Here is a 19,500-nt window from a genome sequence, read left to right as displayed (position 1 = left end):
GATTATAAGGCGCATTGCAGATGAGCGGGTCTCGTCAGGTGTAGTTTCATACAAAAGGAACACCAGAATATAAAGCGCATTAAAGGGGTCATATTATTTTTATGTTTTTTCTAAATTGAAAACCTTGTGGTTTACATAACATGTAATGTTGGTTCTTTGGTCAAAATGTTGCATACATTATGTTTTACAGATCATCTTCAAGCTGCTTTCTGGCAGTCGCTTTAGGATGCGCCGTTTTGTGGGCGGTCTCACCTTCAGCAGCGTCTTTTCGCCGCATCTGTGTTGTAGCTGTGTAGCGTGCAAGGACGGGAGTAGAAGAAGTGTCAAAAGATGGAGCTAACTCTTTTAAAGACATTCAGACTTTACTTACATCAATAACGGAGCAGCATCTTCTCATCCGTGGCTCATTATTTTAGTAACGCCTGATACGTGTTGCGTGAAAAACCGTCCGACCGGAACTCTCTAATAACTAAAGTTCCTTGGTTGAATTATGTAAACTCACTACACCGGTATGTTTTAGCGCTTTCATGGCAAGTTTACTGACAGCTATAAGTAAGAACTTTACACTACTTTATAGTAGAAAGGGCAACAACGGAGGATGAATGCTCCATAACAACAAGATAAACAAAAAGAAGAAGGTTATGGACTATGGGGTCAACACGGACTACAAAGGCGGATGAGCACAAATTTTCAGGACTTATGCAGATCCCAAATACAGATCAGCAGGTACCAGAAGGTAAGAAATATTGCATAATATTGGGAAACAAAACGCCGGACAATATAGTTTACCTTCAAGTACACTGTAGAAGACTCTTGCTTCCGGGTTCTCTGCACCACCAGGGATAGACATGACAGGCTTGTTTTAGGTTCAACAATGTTTTATTCTTCAATAAACCTGAATGCTTTACAGCAATTTGTCTCTCCTTTCCACACAGTCTTTCTGTTGCCAGCAAAGATATGTCCGTCTCTCCCCCCCACCGCCTCCCGACTGCGGCCTTTTACAGAGTGACAGGTTATTAGACAAACACTTTCAGCTGTGTCATCCAATCACCTGTCGCCAACCTCGAGGCCGGCCCTGCCACACCCCGCTTCCCCGCAGGCGCACAGGTCACGCCCATCACATACCTCCACCGCCCGACTCAGGCCGGGACGCCGTCCGGCCCGCCTGCCTCAGGGACTCGAGCACTGCCCCCACCCGCTGCATGTGTTGTTCCCAGCCGCTACTCTGGATGATGACATCATCTAGGTAGGCGACCGCGTATGCAGTGTGGGGTCGCAGCACCCGGTCCATGCGGCGCTGGAACGTGGCAGGCGCACTGAACAAGCCAAACGGAAGTGTGACAAATTGGTACAAACCTTACGGAGTGGAAAAGGCCGTTTTTTCCTTGGACTCTGGTGACAAGGGAATCTGCCAGTAGCCCTTGGTCAAATCCAGTGTCGTGAAAAAACGAGCAGTGCCCAGCCGATCCAGGAGCTCGTCGACCCGAGGCATGGGGTACGCATCGAACCGTGATACCTCATTCCCCTTGCGGTAATCCACACAGAACCGCACAGACCCATCTTTCTTCCCTACAAGAACTATGGGGCTACACCACACACTGTGGGTTTCTTCTATTCCCCCCAATTCTAGCATGGATTTTAATTCCTCCCGAACTATTTTGCGTTTGTGTTCGGGGAACCTGTATGGCCGAGAGTGCACCGTAACCCCCGGGGCTGGTCTCGATATGATGCTGGAAGAGATTCGTGCGGCCGGGCTGAGGGGAGAACACGCCAGAGAAGCGCCGCTGCAGCTTAGCAACATCCGCTTTCTGCGCTAACGCGAGCCGGTTATCACAGGGGAGAGGAGAGGGAGGGACAGAGCGCGGGATCTCTGGTCCCAACTCCTCCTCCTCTCTCACTACCGCTACCATGGAGACAGGCTCCGCCTCCCTTCATGCCTTCAACAGGCTAGAAATGGTAGATTTGCATGTCTCCACCCCGGTCCGAACGTCGAACCTCGTAATCCACATTCCCCACTTGTCGTGTGACCTCAAAGGGTCCTTGCCACTTTGCAAGTAATTTTGAGCTGGATGTTGGGAATAATACAAGGACTTTTTCTACGGTTAACATTTTCTGAGCTTGGTCCCCTTGTTATACGTGCGCTGTTGTCGTTCCTGGACACGGAGCAAATTCTCATGTGACAAGTACGCCACCGTGTGGAGTTCTGCTCGCATATTCATAACATACTGCACTTCATTTTTGCTGGAGCTTGGACCTTCCTCCCAACTTTCTTTAATTACGTCCAACACTCCGCGTGGTTTTCTGCCGTATAACAGCTCGAAAGGCGTAAAGCCAGTGGAGGATTGGGGTACCTCCCGCATCGCAAACATGAGGGGATCCAGCCATTTATCCCAATTTGGTTTGTCCTTGTGCGTAAACTTACGGATCATGGTTTTTAGCATTTTGTTTAGCCGCTCCACCGGCCCATCCGTTTGTGGATGGTACATGTTGGTGCGGATTGCTTTAATTGCCAATAATCCGTACAGTTCCTTTATCGTGCATGATATAAAGGACGTGCCCTGGTCAGTCAAAATCTCTTTCGGGATTCCAACTCGGTAAATGACCTGAAACAGCACTCGCGCCACACTCTTTGCAGAGATGGAGCGCAGCGGCACTGCTTCGGGGTAGTGCGTTGTGTAATCCACCAGAACTAAGACAATGCCAAACCCCCGTGAGCTCGGGTGAAATGGTCCGATGAGGTCCATCCCAATTCTGTCGAATGGGACCTCCATGAGCGGCAATGGACGCAAAGGGGCCTTCGGGGTGGCCGCTGGGTTCACCAGCTGGCAGTCCGGACAGGCAGCACACCAGCGGCGCACGTCTGCCCGGATGCCCGGCCATGACCTGATTGAGTGTTTTATCATACCCCAAATGTCCAGCCATAAGATTAATATGCGCCGCCTGCAAAACCATTTCCCGGCGGCGTTTTGGCACCAACAACTGGGTGATTTCCTCTCCTGTTGGAGTGTCACGGGTCACTCGGTATAATCTATCTCTCATAATGGAGGAGTGAGGGAATACCCGCGCTGTTCCCGGGCGCATCGGCTGACCGTCAATGTAATCTACTTGGTCCCAGGCCGCGCGCAAAGTTTCGTCTCGAGACTGTTCAAGGGGACAATCTTTCGCAGGACGCCAATAGGGGGCCGGGGAGGCTTCCCGCGAAGCATCCGCCGGTTCCCGCTCGGCAGTGTCGGATGGCCCCGCCTCGCCACTGAGAACTGCGCAAATACTCCCTTTTCCTACGGCCCGTGAACGCACCCCTATGCATTGTGTCAGTAAGCGCCTAAACCCCGGCCAATTTGTGCTCAAAATTACTGGGTGCGAGAGGTGCGTACTTACAACTACCTCTACCCGATGCTTTTTGCCCTCATACCAAATTTCTACTGGCACCATAGGGTACTCGTGCACATCCCCATGAACACACCTGATTTTTAGCCGTGTTGCATACCTCAAAGAACCAGGTTCTGGTGGATCATGGTCTGCCCGCAGCCCGAATCCACCATCGCCTTGTATGTACTCCCTTGTATCATTACCTTGATACCGTACGTCTCACCCGGGTCGGAGGAGGGCACTGAAGGGCCGGCCACCACGGCCACCCACCCCACCTCCACCTGCTGAGGTCCCTGACGCGCGCGACCGGGCCGCCCACGCATCCAGCACGCCTGCCCAAGCGTTTGAGGGGCCGTCTGCGCGGGAGATGTTCTGGGGACAGTAGTCGGGACCTGCGGGGAAGGAACAGACGGGGAATCATGCGGGATAAGGCGGGGAATGTGCAGCGCTCTCTCCTCATCTCGTGCGCTCCGTCCGTGCGCCATTGGTGCGGGTTGCGCCTCGCGGTGGACAGCCAGGTTGTCCTCAGCGAAGGTCACTGCAGCTGCCAGGTCACGTCTTCTCGGGGATTGCTTCCAAGAGCTGCTACCGGATGATCTGGTCCAGCAGTCGGCCCTCTCCCTCTCCTGGCTGCAGCCAACGCGTCCGTGCCTCTTGAAGCCGCTGGGAAAAGGCGAATAGCCGGTCCTCCTTCCCCAGACGCATGGACCGGAACCGGCGTCGATATTCTTCAGCGGTGCCTCCCGTCTGGTCCAGCACCGCCCTCCTCAGGTCAGTGAAGCGCACCCTGGATGCCGCCGGCTGGCTGAGCGCCTTACGCTGCGCCTCCCCCGTCAGGACCGGCAAGAGCCGCACACCCCACTCTTCCTCTGGCCGCGTGGCCAGAGGAAGAGTGGGGTGTGCATGCTCTCGCCGTGGCCAAATAAAATGTCCAGGAAGGCATGGGGATTTTCTTCATCCCCCATGCGGTGCATGGTGACGGCCGTTGGCCCTGGCCGTGCCCTGCCCATCTGGTCCGCCAACGCCCGCAGAATTTGGCACTGTTGGCGGCTGCTTGCGGCCACCTCGGCGAGCACACTCGCTAAATTTGTCAGGGGGTCGTCTTCCCCTGCCTCCGGTGATCCTGACAGATTGGGCGCCAAGTTGTGGAAGACTCTTGCTTCCGGGTTCTCCGGACCACCAGGGATAGACATGACAGGCTTGTTTTAGGTTCAACAATGTTTTATTTTTCAATAAACCTGAATGCTTTACAGCAATTTGTCTCTCCTTTCCACACAGTCTTTCTGTTGCCAGCAAAGATATGTCCGTCTCTCCCCCCCGCCGCCTTCCGACTGCGGCCTTTTACAGAGCGACAGGTGATTAGACAAACACTTTCAGCTGTGTCATCCAATCACCTGTCGCCAACCTCGAGGCCGGCCCTGCCACACCCCGCTTCCCCGCAGGCGCACAGGCCACGCCCATCACATACACACACCATAATAATACTTGTATGTTGAAGCACAGTACAATCCATCAAGCAGAAGGGCTTCATAGCATATCAAAGTCGTACTAAAAGATTTTGATAGATTTTTGAGTGCTCTGTGTAATGTTCTATATTTTCAATAGAACATTGGACACATGTTGGTGTTGTTTACTTGAGTCGTATTGCAGTCTACATGTATCTCCTATGTGTCAATCAATCAATCAATGTTTATTTATATAGCCCCAAATCACAAATGTCTCAAAGGACTGCACAAATCATTACGACTACAACATCCTCGGAAGAACCCACAAATGTGTGACTGTCATCACATTGCAGTATAGGTACACTATCTCTTATGTGTGACTGCCATCTACTGGTCACACTTGTCATTTCACCATGTACCAAATAAAATAGCTTAGAGGTCGGTAAGCACAACCAAAATTGTTCCGTACAATAAGCGCACAGGGTTATAAGGCGCAGTTTTGAGAAAATGAAAGGATTTTATGTGCACCTTATAGTCCGAAAAATACGGTAAATGTAGGATGTAAATTTTTATCTGGGAGTTTTGAGGTCTACTGGGTGAATGCTGAAGAGTTATTTAGCAAGTAAATTCAGTCATTTAACTTGAGCGGATTGCCACAAAAGAATTTGGCACTGCCTCTTTTTTTTTTTTTGCTCACTGACAAAGTGTGATTGCATGCGTACTTTGTCGTTCCGACTCTGTAGCGTGGATGTCACTGTAACTTTGCTTTTATGATAGAATGAATTTGAATGAACTGATGGAGAGCCTCAAATAGTGAAAAGCCACTCTGGCCTGAAGTTGTGTAATGCGCGGCTTTTTACATTAGTCGTTTTGTCAAATACCTCAAAAGTGTTAAATACGACACTTCGGTAAATGGAAATTATATCCAGCTGGAAGGAACAATTTAGGTAACTCATGCCATTTGTTGTCGCTCATAACTCTACTTAATTGAAGTCAATAAATGCACGGGACTTTTCCAGTCGCTCAGTCAGTCTTGTCTCAGCACGGTTTATTCCACGAGATAATTGGCACACCCACATGTAATCATACGATCACTGCAGCCTGCCCAGCGTCCACCCATCCCCACAAATTGAGAGTTAAATCGAGCAGTGCAGGTACCGTTCCACAGCCATACTAATTTATTATTTGTAATACAGCTGACTTGGTCCATATTATACTTTACACCAGGGGCCGGGAACCTTTTTGGCGGAGAGATTCATGAAAGCCAAATATTTTAAAATGTATTTCCGTGAGAGCCGTATCATATTTTTTAACACTGAATACAACTAAATGTGTGTATTTGTAAGTAAGACCAACATTTTTAGAGTATTTTACAGTTGGTACAAAATGCGGCTGCTAGACTTTTGACAAGAACAAGAAAGTTTGATCATATTACGCCTGTACTGGCTCACCTGCAATGGCTTCCTGTGCACTTAAGATGTGACTTTAAGGTTTTACTAATTACGTATAAAATACTACACGGTCTAGCTCCAGCCTATCTTGCCGATTGTATTGTACCATATGTCCCGGCAAGAAATCTGCGTTCAAAAGACTCCCCCTTAATAATGATTTCTAGAGCCCAAAAAAAGTCTGCGGGCTATAGAGCGTTTTCCGTTCGGGCTCCAGTACTCTGGAATGCCCTCCCGGTAACAGTTCGAGATGCTACCTCAGTAGAAGCATTTAAGTCTCACCTTAAAACTCATCTGTATACTCTAGCCTTTAAATAGACCTCCTTTTTAGACCAGTTGATCTGCCGCTTCTTTTCTTTTTTCTCCTATGTCCCCCCCTCCCTTGTGGAGGGGGTCCGGTCCGATGACCATGGATGAAGTATTGGCTGTCCAGAGTCGAGACCCAGGATGGACCGCTCGTCGGGACCCAGGATGGACCGCTCGCCTGTATCGATTGGGGACATCTCTACGCTGCTGATCCGCCTCCGCTTGAGATGGTTTCCTGTGGACGGGACTCTCGCTGCTGTCTTGGATCCGCTTGAACTGAACTTTCGCGGCTGTGTTGGAGCCACTATGGATTGAACTTTCACAGTATCATGTTAGACCCGCTCGACATCCATTGCTTTCGGTCCCCTAGAGGGGGGGGGGGGGGGGGGTTGCCCACATCTGAGGTCCTCTCCAAGGTTTCTCATAGTCAGCATTGTCACTGGCGTCCCACTGGATGTGAATTCTCCCTGCCCACTGGGTGTGAGTTTTCCTTGCCCTTTTGTGGGTTCTTCCGAGGATGTTGTAGTCGTAATGATTTGTGCAGTCCTTTGAGACATTTGTGATTTGGGGCTATATAAATAAGCATTGATTGATTGATTGAGTATAATAACTCTCTTATTCATTTTAATAACATTGTTATTCTGAAGCTAACCAATAATGAATAAAATACTTCTTAATGCGACTTCTTGAAATTGTGGGGTAGAAAACGGATGGATGGATTAAAATGCATTAGAAAGTTTTATATTTTCAATGTTGTTTTTAACACTTTATCACGTACCATGAATTGATTTACTTGGACCCCGACTTAAACAAGTTGAAAAACTTATTGGGGTGTTACCATTTAGTGGTCAATTGTACGGAATATGTACTGTACTGTGCAATCTACCAATAAAAGTTTCAATCAATCAATCAATCAATCAAAACTGTGATTACCAGCGGAATTATTCATCATCGTGTTAAGCAATGTCAGCTAAGGTTTATCTGACAGCCAGATGCAGTCATCAAAAGAGCCACATCAAGCTCGAGAGCCATAGGTTCCCTACCCCTGCTTTACACTTATACCCATTCATCGATATAGTGTTAAATTAAAAGTACAATTATTAGAGATGTCCGATAAATCTCCGACTGCCAATATTATCGGCCGATAAATGCTTAAAAATGTAATATCGAAAATCATCAATATTGGTTTCAAAATTATCGGTATTTGTTTCAAAAAGTAAAATTTAGGACTTTTTAAAACACCATTTTGTACACGGATGTAGGGAGAAGTACAGAGTACCAGTAAACCTTAAAAGCACTGCCTTTGCGTGCCGGCCCAGTCACATAATCTGTCCGGCTTTTCACACACACAAGTGAATGCAAGCCCTACTTGGTCAACAGCCATACAGGTCACACTGAGGGTGGCCGTATAAACAACTTTAACACTGTTACAAATGTGCGCCACACTGTGAACCCACACCAAACAAGAATGACAAACATCTCAATAGAAGCATTTAAGTCTCACCTTAAAACTCATTTGTATACTCTGGCCTTTAAATAGACTCCCTTTTTAGACCAGTTGATCTGCCGTTTCTTTTCTTTTTCTCCTATGTCCCACTCCCTTGTGGAGGGGGTCCGGTCCGATCCGGTGGCCATGTACTGCTTGCCTGTGTATCCGCTGGGGACATCTCTGCGCTGCTGATCCGCCTCCGCTTGGGGTGTTTTCCTGCTGGCTCCGCTGTGAACGGGACTCTCGCTGCTGTGTTGGATCCGCTTTGGACTGGACTCTCACGACTGTCTTGGATCCATTATGGATTGAACTTTCACAGTATCATGTTAGACCCGCTCGACATCCATTGCTTTCGTCCTCTCCAAGGTTCTTAGTCATCATTGTCACCGACGTCCCACTGGGTGTGAGTTTTCCTTGCCCTTATGTGGGCCTACCGAGGATGTCGTAGTGGTTTGTGTTGTGGTTTGTGCAGCCCTTTGAGACACTAATGATTTAGGGCTATATAAGTAAACATTGATTGATTGATTGAGTGATTGACATTTCGGGAGAACATCTGCGCCGTAACGCAACATAAACACAACAGAACGAATACCCAGATTCCCTTGCAGCACTAACTCTTCCGGGACGCTACAACATACGCCCCCCGCTACCCTACCCCCACCTCAACTCCCTCCCCCCCCCCAACCCTGCCCACCTCAACCTCCTCATGCGCTCTCAAGGAGAGCATGTCCCAAATTCCAAGCTGCTGCTTTGAGGCATGTTAAAAAATAATAATGCCCTTCGTGACCCATCAATTCGACCGCTTATTCCCTTTGTGGTCGCGGGGGGCGCTGGTGCCCATCTCAGCTACAATCGGGCGGAATACGGGGTGGCCCTTTGTGACTTCAATAATAAATATGGCAGTGTCATGTTGGCATTTTTTTTCCCTAACTTGAGTTGATTTATTTTGGAAAACCTTGTTACATTGTTTAATGCATCCAGCGGGGGAATCACAACAAAATTAAGCATAATAATGTGTTAATTCCACAACTGTATATATCCGTATCGGTTGATATCGGTATCGGTAATTAAGAGTTGGACAATAACAAAATATCGAAATATAAGTTAGCGTTAAAGCCTGTGCACTTACATCGAGCTACTGTTGTCCCGATACCAATATGTTGGTACCGGTATGCATTTCAAATCTTTTCGGTACTTTTTGGTACTTTTCTAACTAAAAGGGACCACAAAAAAATTGCAATATTGGCTTTATTTGAACAAAAAGTCTTAGGGTACATTATTCATATGTGTGTTATTTCAATTTTGTCCTTAAATAAAATAGTTAAGACAAAGAAAACAAAACAACTTGTTTTTTAGCAGTAAGTAAACAAACAAAGGCTCCTAATTAGTCTGCTGACGTATTCAGTAACAAATTGTGTCATTTGTTATTCTATTATTTTGTCAAAATTATTAAGGACAAGTGGTAGAAAATGTATTATTAGTCTACTTTTTTATTTATTGTTAATATCTGCTTACTTTCTATTTTAACATGTTATATCTACACTTCTGTTAAAATGGAATAATCAATTATTCTTATGTTTGGATGCTTTACATTAGTTTGGGACGATACCACAAATTTGGGTATCCATCCAATCCCAAGTAGTTACAGTATCATACATTGGTCATTGTGAAGAGACGGAGCCGACGAGCCGACAGCAGGCTAGGACAACCAGCGGTCCTGCCCAAGATGGTGACCAGGAGGCGGAGCATGCAGCGGAGCGGAGAGGCGGGGCCCCCTGGAGCGACACTGCAGCCATCGGAGTCAGGTGCGTAAACGACCGCTGTTTGTCCTAGCCTGCTGTCAGCTCGTCGGCTCTGTCTCTCCACAGTCATATTTAAAGTCCTTATGTGTCCAGGGACATATTTACTGAGTTTATAATATAAATGTGTAATATACTGTACATTTGAAAAAAACAAAAGAAGATTTTGTGAAGCTAAAAAATGTCGAAGTACGCGTACCCCTGGGGGTACTTGAAGGTATGCCAAAGATTATTTTTTTTTAAATCTAAAAATAGCAACAATTTTAAAATCCATTATAAATATATTTATCGAATAATACTTCAACAAAATATGAATGTAAGTTCATAAACTGTGAAAAGAAATGTAACAATTCACTGTTGACAGCTAGATTTTTTTTGTGGACATGTTCCATAAATATTGATGTTAAAGATTTCTTTATATGTGAAGAAATGTTTGGAATTAAGTTCATGAATCCAGATGGATCTCTATTACAATCCCCAAAGAGGGCACTTTAAGTTGATGATTGCTTCTATGTGTAGAAATATTTATTTATAATTGAATCACTTGTTTATTTTTAACAAGTTTTTAGTTATTTGTATATCTTTTTTTCCAAATAGTTCAAGAAAGACCACTACAAATGAGCAATATTTTGCACTGTTATACAATTTAATAAATCAGAAACTGATGACATAGTGCTATATTTTACTTCTTTATCTCTTTTTTTTTTTAACCAAAAATGCTTTGCTCTGATTAGGGGGTACTTGAATTAAAAAAATGTTCACAAGGGGTATATCACTGAGGAAAGGTTGAGAACCACTGGACTAGATACACTCCTGTACTTTGTATCATTACAGTGGATGTTAGGTGTAGATCCACCAATGGCGTTTGTTTACATTGTGACACCAGTGAGCAATGGTGTGTAGTTAAGCATGTTAAGCATTCCTCGTCCTGCAGAGATGATAGTTGTAAGAAAATTGGTCGCCATTAGGGCGTTTCAGTGTTATAACTTCACCTTTATCATTAGTTTTTTAAGCCAAAATGCGTCCGTTCTCCCTTTTCTGTCGACACACTGTCTCTGCTTGTAAGTACTCCGTGATTGTGCGCCGCCGCACATGCTCCTCTGCTTGTACACAAGCAATGTCATGACGTGACGACGACGGAGGGCGCCGGGGCTGTGGGACAGATACTTTTTAGAGGCGGTATGGTACTGAATATAATTGATTAGAATCGCGGTACTGTACTAACACCAGTATACCGTACAACCCTACATAGAGCCCTGAAAACAACAACAATATTTTTCTATTTGCCTGTTTGTGTTGTACGGTGCATGCTTGTGCATCTTGCAAACACCCGCAAATCAGTGACTTTATGGTCTGTTGTTTAAATGTATAAACATGTGATAAAGTTGCACATTTCTTATGGCACAAACCAAAAATGTCTCTATTACCCGTACCACACAAACAGTGAGTTAATAATTCCAATAATAGTTCTGAGTAGGGCTGGGCGATATAGCGATATGCTCGACATATCGCAGGTTTGTCTCTGTGCGATATAGAAAATGACTATATCGGGATATTGGAGTATACGTTCTCACGCAGTTGCTTTTAGCTGCGGGCATTAGAAAATGGATGGATGGGCATTAAACTGCATGCATTTCTCCCTCTTTCTTGTCTCTTCCTTCTCACAGAGACTAAAAACAAGCGCAACTTCTTACACACGTCACATGCTGTCACGTGAGCAACGTCATACACTCCCGCGGAGCAGAGAGGTAGCGACATGGTAATGTTAGCTGTGATGCTAGCGGAGTGGTGCTGGTGGTAATACGAGAAAGAGAAAGTACAAATCTGGTAACAAATGAAGGAAGAATTAATTCCACAAGAAAAACAGCACGGGGTCCATTGTCTGGCGGGTCGTTTGGCTTCAAGCGGGAATATGTTGAACATTTATGCGACAGAAGCATTTGTATAAAAAGCAGCACCACTGCTAATTTGTAGCATCATTTGAAAAGTCACCTACTAGAGAATGAAGAGTGCTTGAAACTCTACATGTCAACATCTCCATTCGGTGCCACACCCACAAAATGCCGAAGCATCTATTTCCAAATCAACACCGTAGGACATACATTACTTGATATGCAGCTCTTTTTTATGTGACACTTATTGAAATATCGTGTGTGACATCATGCACAAAAGTGCACTTTATTTGTTTTTAACTATTGTAGTGGCGTTCTGTACAAAAAGTGCACTTTGTTGTTTTGATATGTCATCTTAGTGACATCAAGCACTAATAGCTTGTTTTAAAATGTCTCTGACAATCTTGCACTTTCTGTTTTTGAAATGACATGAATGTTAGTGCCTTTGCATGAAAACTGTTAAATAAATAAAGTTATGGTCAATTGACTTAGTTGTGAATTCCCTCTCTGCATGAAAGTTAAAAGTGAGCATATATAAATGAAGTATGAAAAAGAATATTTTAATGTAGACACATAGAATCATCATACTGCTGTGATTATATGCATCAAGTGTTCATTCAAGGCTAAGGCCAAATATCGCGATATGTATTGTGCATTGCGATACGGCCTAAAAATATCGAGATATTAATAAAAGGCGATATCGCCCAGCCCTAGTTCTAAGTCAACAATCCTGTTGAAAACTAATGTCGTTTATTCCTCTATAGCAACAGATGCAAACCATTCCAACACCAAAATATTTATTTTCCATCCATCCATCCATTTTCTACCGCTTATTCCCTTTCGGGGTCGCGGGGGGCGCTGGCGCCTATCTCAGCTACAATCGGGCGGAAGCCGGGGTACACCCTGGACAAGTCGCCACCTCATCGCAGGGCCAACACAGATAGACAGAGAACATTCACACTCACATTCACACACTAGGGCCAATTTAGTGTTGCCAATCAACCTATCCCCAGGTGCATGTCTTTGGAGGTGGGAGGAAGCCGGAGTACCCGGAGGGAACCCACGCATTCACGGGGAGAACATGCAAACTCCACACAGAAAGATCCCGAGCCTGGATTTGAACCCAGGACTGAAGGACCTTCGTATTGTGAGGCAGACGCACTAACCCCTCTGCCACCGTGAAGCCACTACAGTTTACATAGTACAATTTATTTCTTGAGAACATTTGAAAAAAAAAATAAACCTTGAGAAGTTTTACTACTGGCCCTGCGATGAGGTGGCGACTTGTCCAGGGTGTACCCCGCCTTCCGCCCGATTGTAGCTGAGATAGGCGCCAGCGCCCCCCGTGACCCCGAAAGGGAAAAAGCGGTAGGAAATGGATGGATGGAAGTTTTACTACTACAGCTTTTTCATCCATTCTGACGTCCAAACCTTCAACCTATTCAAAGCATTCAAGCTACGTATTTCAGCAAAAGTCCACTTCCCTTGCAAATAAAAGACATTGTTCCACATTTATCAACTTATTCAATCTATTTCACCTTAAAAAAATAGGCAAACAATTACTCACATCCCAAAAAATGTCCTCTTTTCCAAAATGTACAATATTTCTGTTGGACGTCCACTTTTCTTCTTGTTATATTGTAAAGTTCTAACTTACCGTACACTCTCTAAAATCCAATGGCCTTAAATTACTTGTATGTTTACATAAACAGTATGTGGCACTAGGTATACATTATCCTCTTTTATAACATGTCTCAAAATCACAACAATTAATACAATTAATAAAAATTAAAAAAAGATACAAATTAATCAACTTATGTATACATTACTCGATAAAAGCAGCAAGATCAGCTTAATCTTTCACAATCCTTATGTAAGACAAGCCCACATATGTTTTTTTTCTTTTTATGGATTTTAACTACTAAATAAATGCAATCAAAAGTTTGCTTATAATTGAGCTTAGGGGAGTCGCTCTTTTCTGCCTACAAAATGCTTAAAAAACATCCAAACACTTCCATCAAGGTTTTATATAGACGCTGTAAGTACAGTATATATGTAATGTAGTAACATGCACATTCATACCAACATGGAATATGTACGTATTTTGCACATTTTAAGCATCCAGTTCAAAAACGCATCACACTTTTTCCCTCAACATCATCACTGCAGACTTCAAGAGACAACAAACATAATAACATCACTTAGTGTACAATGTCTGCTCTCACTAAAATGCTGTTTGGATGTTGATATATTCCAATTTAGATGAGGAACGACTCATAATCCTCGCAGAGAAAATAGGGAGGGATGGATTGAAGCGTCTTTTTTTCTGTCTTTCACCATTTACGGGTGAACGTGGAACTAAATTCTGAGTTTGTGTCCACATCCTTTTATTATCAAGGTGAGAGACATGATTACCTTAATCTATTCAGGTGGAATGCAATAAAAAAATTAAAAAATGCATTTGCTTGTCTTACACACTGATTGTGAATTATAGGCATAATTTAAAAAACTTCAATTAATTGGAATTATGCATGCAAGTAATAACCTGTGATTAATCATGATTATTTCAGTGTTATTATTCAGATTGAAAATATATATATTTTGACAGCACTGATTCCAATAGGAATGTGAGTTCAGGATACCGATATTTAGTTAACGCTCGGAAAAGACAAGCTTATTCCCTCCACTATACAAATAAATAAACTATGAAAATAAAACATCACGTAGTGTACAATGTCTGCTCTCACTGTGATACTGTTCGGATGTTGATATATTACCGTTTAGATGAGGAATGACTCATATTGCTCACCAAGAAAATAGGGGGGTGGATTGAAGTGTCCGAGGTCTTTTTCACCTTAATTTAATTACTTTATTTAGGTTGAATGCAATAAAAATAAAGATATGTGTTTGGTTGTCTTACATAATGATTGTGAATTATAGCTAAAATTTTAAAAGAGTGAAGTTAATTTTAATAAAGCAAGATATTAATAACCTGTGATTAATCATGATTTTTCAAATCCAAAAGTGTTATTTTTCCATCCATCCATCCATTTTCTACCGCTTGTCCCTTTTGGATTCTTGGGGGGATGCTGGGGCCTATCCGATTACGAAAATATATATTTTGACAGCACTGATTCGGTGGCGACTTGTCCAGGGTGTACCCTGCCTTCCGCCCGATTGTAGCTGAGATAGGCGCCAGCGCCCCCCGCGACCCCGAAAGGGAATAAGCGGTAGAAAATGGATGGATGGATGGATGATTCCAATAGAAATGTGAGTTCAAGATACCAATATTTAGTTAACACTCTGGCAAGACAAAATTATTCCCTCCACTATACAAATAAATAAACTATGGAAATAAAACATCACGTAGTGTACAATGTCTGCACTCACTGTGATACTGATCGGATGTTGATATATTACCGTTTAGATGAGGAATGACTCATATTCCTCGCCAAGAAAATAGGGGGGTGGATTGAAGCGTCTTTTTAGGTCTTTTTCACCTTAATTTAATTACTTTATTTAGGTTGAATGCAATAAACATAAAGAAATGTGTGTGGTTGTCTTACATAATGATTGTGAATTATAGCTAACATTTTAAAAGAGTGAAGTTAATTTTAATAAAGCAAGATAGTAATAACCTGTGATTAATCATGATTTTTCAAATCCAAAAGTGTTATTTTTCCATTCATTTTCTACCGCTTGTCCCTTTTGGGGTCGCGGGGGGTGCTGGAGCCTATCCAATTACAATAATATATATTTTGACAGCACTGATTCAAATAGAAATGTGAGTTCAGGATACCGATATTTAGTTAACGCTCTGGCAAGACAGGCGTATTCCCTCCACTATACAAATAAATAAACTATGGAAATAAAACATCACGTAGTGTACAATGTCTGCTCTCACTGTGATACTGTTCGGATGTTGATATATTACCGTTTAGATGAAGAATGACTCATATTCCCCGCCAAAAAAATAGGGGGGTGGATTAAAGCGTCTTTTTAGATCTTTTTCACCATTTATGGGTATAATGGGCTGTCAAAGTGGACCAACTACTCAGATTGTGTCCACATCGTTTTATTATCAAGGTGAGCGACACGATTACCTTAATTTAATTACTTTATTCAGCTTGAATGCAATAAAAATAAAGAAATGTGTGTGGTTGTCTTACATAATGATTGTGAATTATAGCTAACATTTTAAAAGAGTGAAGTTAATTTTAATAAAGCAAGATAGTAATAACCTGTGATTAATCATGATTTTTCAAATCCAAAAGTGTTATTTTTCCATCCATTTTCTCCCGCTTGTCCCTTTTGGGGTCGCGGGGGGTGCTGGAGCCTATCCAATTACAAAAATATATATTTTGACAGCACTGATTCAAATAGAAATGGGAGTTCAGGATACCGATATTTAGTTAACACTCTGGCAAGACAGGCGTATTCCCTCCACTAAACAAATAAATAAACTATGGAAATAAAACATCACATAGTGTACAATGTCTGCTCTCACTGTGATGCTGTTCGGATGTTGATATATCACCGTTTAGATGAGGAATGACACATAATCCTCGCCAAGAAAAAAGGGGGGTGGATTAAAGTATAATGGGCAGTCAAAGTGGACCAACTACTCAGTTTGTGTCCAGATCCTGTTATTATCAGGGTGAGAGACACGATTACCTTAATTTACTTAATTTATTCAGGTGGAATGCAATAAAAAAAAAAAAATTTGCTTGTCTTACATACTGATTGTGAACCATAGGCATAATTTTTTAAAGTTAAGTTAATTGGAATTATGCAAGATAGTAATAACCTGTGATTAATCATGATTATTTCAGGGTTAATAATCAGAATAAATATATATATATATCAGGGGTCACCAACGTGATGCCCGCGGGCACCAGGTAGCCCGTAAGGACCAGATGGGTCGCCCGCTGGCCTGTTCTAAAAATAGCTCAAATAGCAGCACTAATCAGTGAGCTGCCTCTATTTTTCAAATTGTATTTATTTACTAGCAAGCTGGTCTCGCTTTGCTCGACATTTTTAATTCTAAGAGAGACAAAACTCAAATAGAATTTTAAAATCCAAGAAACTATTTTAAAGACTTGGTCTTCACCTGTTTAGATAAATTCATTTATTTTTTTACTTTGCTTCTTATAACTTTCAGAAAGACAATTTTAGAGAAAAAATACAACCTTAAAAATGGTTTTAGGATTTTTAAACACATATACCTTTTTACCTTTTAAATCCCTTTCTCTTCTTTCCTGACAATTAGAATACATTTTCAAGTAAATGTATTTTTTTATTGTAAAGAATAATAAATACATTTTAATTTACTTCTTCATTTTAGCTTCTGTTTTTTCGACGAAGAATATTTGTGAAATATTTCTTCAAACTTATGATTAAAATAAAAAAAAATGTTCAGGAAAATCTACACAATCTGTAGAATCAAATTTAAATCTTATTTCAAAGTCTTTTGAATTTATTTTAAAATTTGTGTTCTGGAAATCTAGAAGAAATAATGATTTGTCTTCGTTAGAAATATAGCTTGGTCCAATTTGTTACATATTCTAACAAAGTGCAGATTGAATTTAAAACATGTCATCAAAATTCTAAAATTAATCTTAATCAGGAAAAGCTACTAATGATGTTCCATAAATTCTTTTTTTAATTTTTTCAAAAAGATTCGAATTAGCTTAGTTTTTCTATTCATTTTCTTTGGTTATATTTTGAATTTTAAAGAGTCGAAATTGAAGATAAACTATGTTTCAAAATTTAATTTTCATTTTTTTTCGTGTTTTCTCCTCTTTTAAACCGTTCAATTTAGTGTTTTTTTTCATCTTTTATTCTCTACAAAAAAACTTCTGTAAAAGGAAAAAAAATGTACGACGGAATGACGTACAGAAATACCAATTTTTATGTATATATATATATATATATATATATATATATATATATATATATATATATATATATATATATATATATATATATATATATATATATATATATATATATATATATATACCAGGGTGTACCCCGCCTTCCACCTGATTGCAGCTGAGATAGGCGCCAGCGCCCCCGTGACCCCAAAAGGGAATAAGCGGTAGAAAATTGATGGATGGATGCATGGATTTATTACAGGTAAATTGAGCAAATTGGCTATTTCTGGCAATTTATTTAAGTGTGTATCAAACTGGTAGCCCTTTGCATTAATCAGTACCCAAGAAGTAGCTCTTGGTTTCAAAAAGGTTGGTGACCCCTGATATAAATATATTTTGACAGCACTGATTCTAATAGAAATGTGAGTTTTTTTAACGCTCTCTGGCAAGACAAGCTTCTTCCCTCCACTATATATACAAATAAATAAGCTATGGAAATAAACGTTACAAACAGGAGTGACATTTCTAAAAAAAAAAATTAAAAAAAATGGTAAAATAAGCTATCATAGCTTTCATACTACAGCATACGAAAGTCTGCATGTCTCCATCACAACATTGCTTCACATGCGTCACCGATGGGAGCCTCCGGGTTCAAATGTGCCTCATTTTTTCAGCAATGCGGGAAAAAAATGCCTCTATGATTGAACGAGAGCGTGAACTAATGTAAAAATAATAATAATTTAAAAAAAAGCGGGTGGTTAAAGAGGTGTGTGGGCCACAGGTGCAACACCTACCGGTCTCCACAGCTGCTGCGGTCTCCCGGTCACCGACGTGGAGATGACTATGAAGTGGGCAGCGGCCAACATGACGCCGAAGAGCACCGCCAGCAGAGTCCGCACCGGCAGCAGCATGTACGCCACCAGGGTGACCAGCATGAGCTGCCACACGCCTTGCTCCGGCGCCGCGGCGCTCACCGTCTCCGACGTGCCGAGAGCCAGCGGGAAGGGGCAGCAGAGCAGCGCGAAGGTGAAGCTGAAGAGCAGGGCGAGCTTGGCTATTTGCTGCAGCTGCGTGACCTGCAGGTATTTGACGTTGGTGACGATGAAGAGCGACAGGAAGACCACGCAGTGCACCGGGTTGGAGCCCTTGGAGAGGCTGAGGCGCGAGTGGGAGAGCAGCTCCATGAGGGACAGCGACGACGCGGCGATGATGAGCACCGCCAGAGCCTTGAGGGTGGCCGTCTGCTCCAGTTTCAGCTTGTAGTTCTGGAAGAGAGCCTCCAGCTCCTGGCTGTTGAACTCGTCCTCGCACACGATGGCGTCCAGCGGCGCACCTGCCGGGCAGCGACCCTTCCTCCGCCGAGTCTTGAATCTTTGGAACGGCATCTCCTCCATGATGGGTCCATTCATGAAGCGGGGATGGCGCACGACGTGGCAACTTTATGGAAATGTCGCGGACTCTTTTTTCCTCTCCATGAGTCCACGAGTGATGACCGACACCCCCGCCGCCTCAGGAGCACCGCGCGCACCCCACTAGCCACAGGTTGACGACTGTTGGCGTGTCATCAGAAAAGTGGGCATCATCTCCCTCTTTCCTTCTCCCTCTTCTCTCTCCCTCTCTCTCCATCTCCTTCCCTCTCTTTCTCTCTCTCTCTATCTCTCTCTCGCTCTCCCCCGTTCTCCCCTCTCTCTCTACCTCTCTAAATCTCTCTCTCTCTCCCCCCTCTAATTAGTCTATCTCACTCTCCCTCTCTTAGTCTCTCGCTCTCTCTCTTTCTCCCTCTTTTAGTCTCTCTCTCTGTCTCCCTCTCTTAGTCTATCTCACTCACCCTCTTTTAGTCTCTCTCTCCCCCCTCTCTTTGTCGCTCTCTTTCTCT

At 43.0% G+C, this 19,500-nt stretch overlaps 1 protein-coding gene across 1 annotated transcript in view; it reads right to left on the bottom strand.

The window, feature by feature from the left end:
- adcy1a (adenylate cyclase 1a) overlaps positions 1–19,267 on the bottom strand; it is a 196,422-nt gene extending 177,155 nt beyond the window's left edge. The window contains exon 1 of the mRNA XM_061883768.1: positions 18,419–19,267. Coding sequence (XP_061739752.1) covers positions 18,419–19,033 — 615 coding nt within the window. The 5' untranslated portion in view covers positions 19,034–19,267. The remainder of the gene's footprint in view (positions 1–18,418) is intronic.
- Positions 19,268–19,500: the final 233 nt, after the last annotated feature.

This window comes from Nerophis ophidion, linkage group LG22 (genome assembly GCF_033978795.1).
Source record: "Nerophis ophidion isolate RoL-2023_Sa linkage group LG22, RoL_Noph_v1.0, whole genome shotgun sequence".
In the NCBI taxonomy this organism is placed as follows: Eukaryota; Metazoa; Chordata; class Actinopteri; order Syngnathiformes; family Syngnathidae; genus Nerophis; species Nerophis ophidion.
This window is presented reverse-complemented; position numbering and strand designations above follow the sequence as displayed.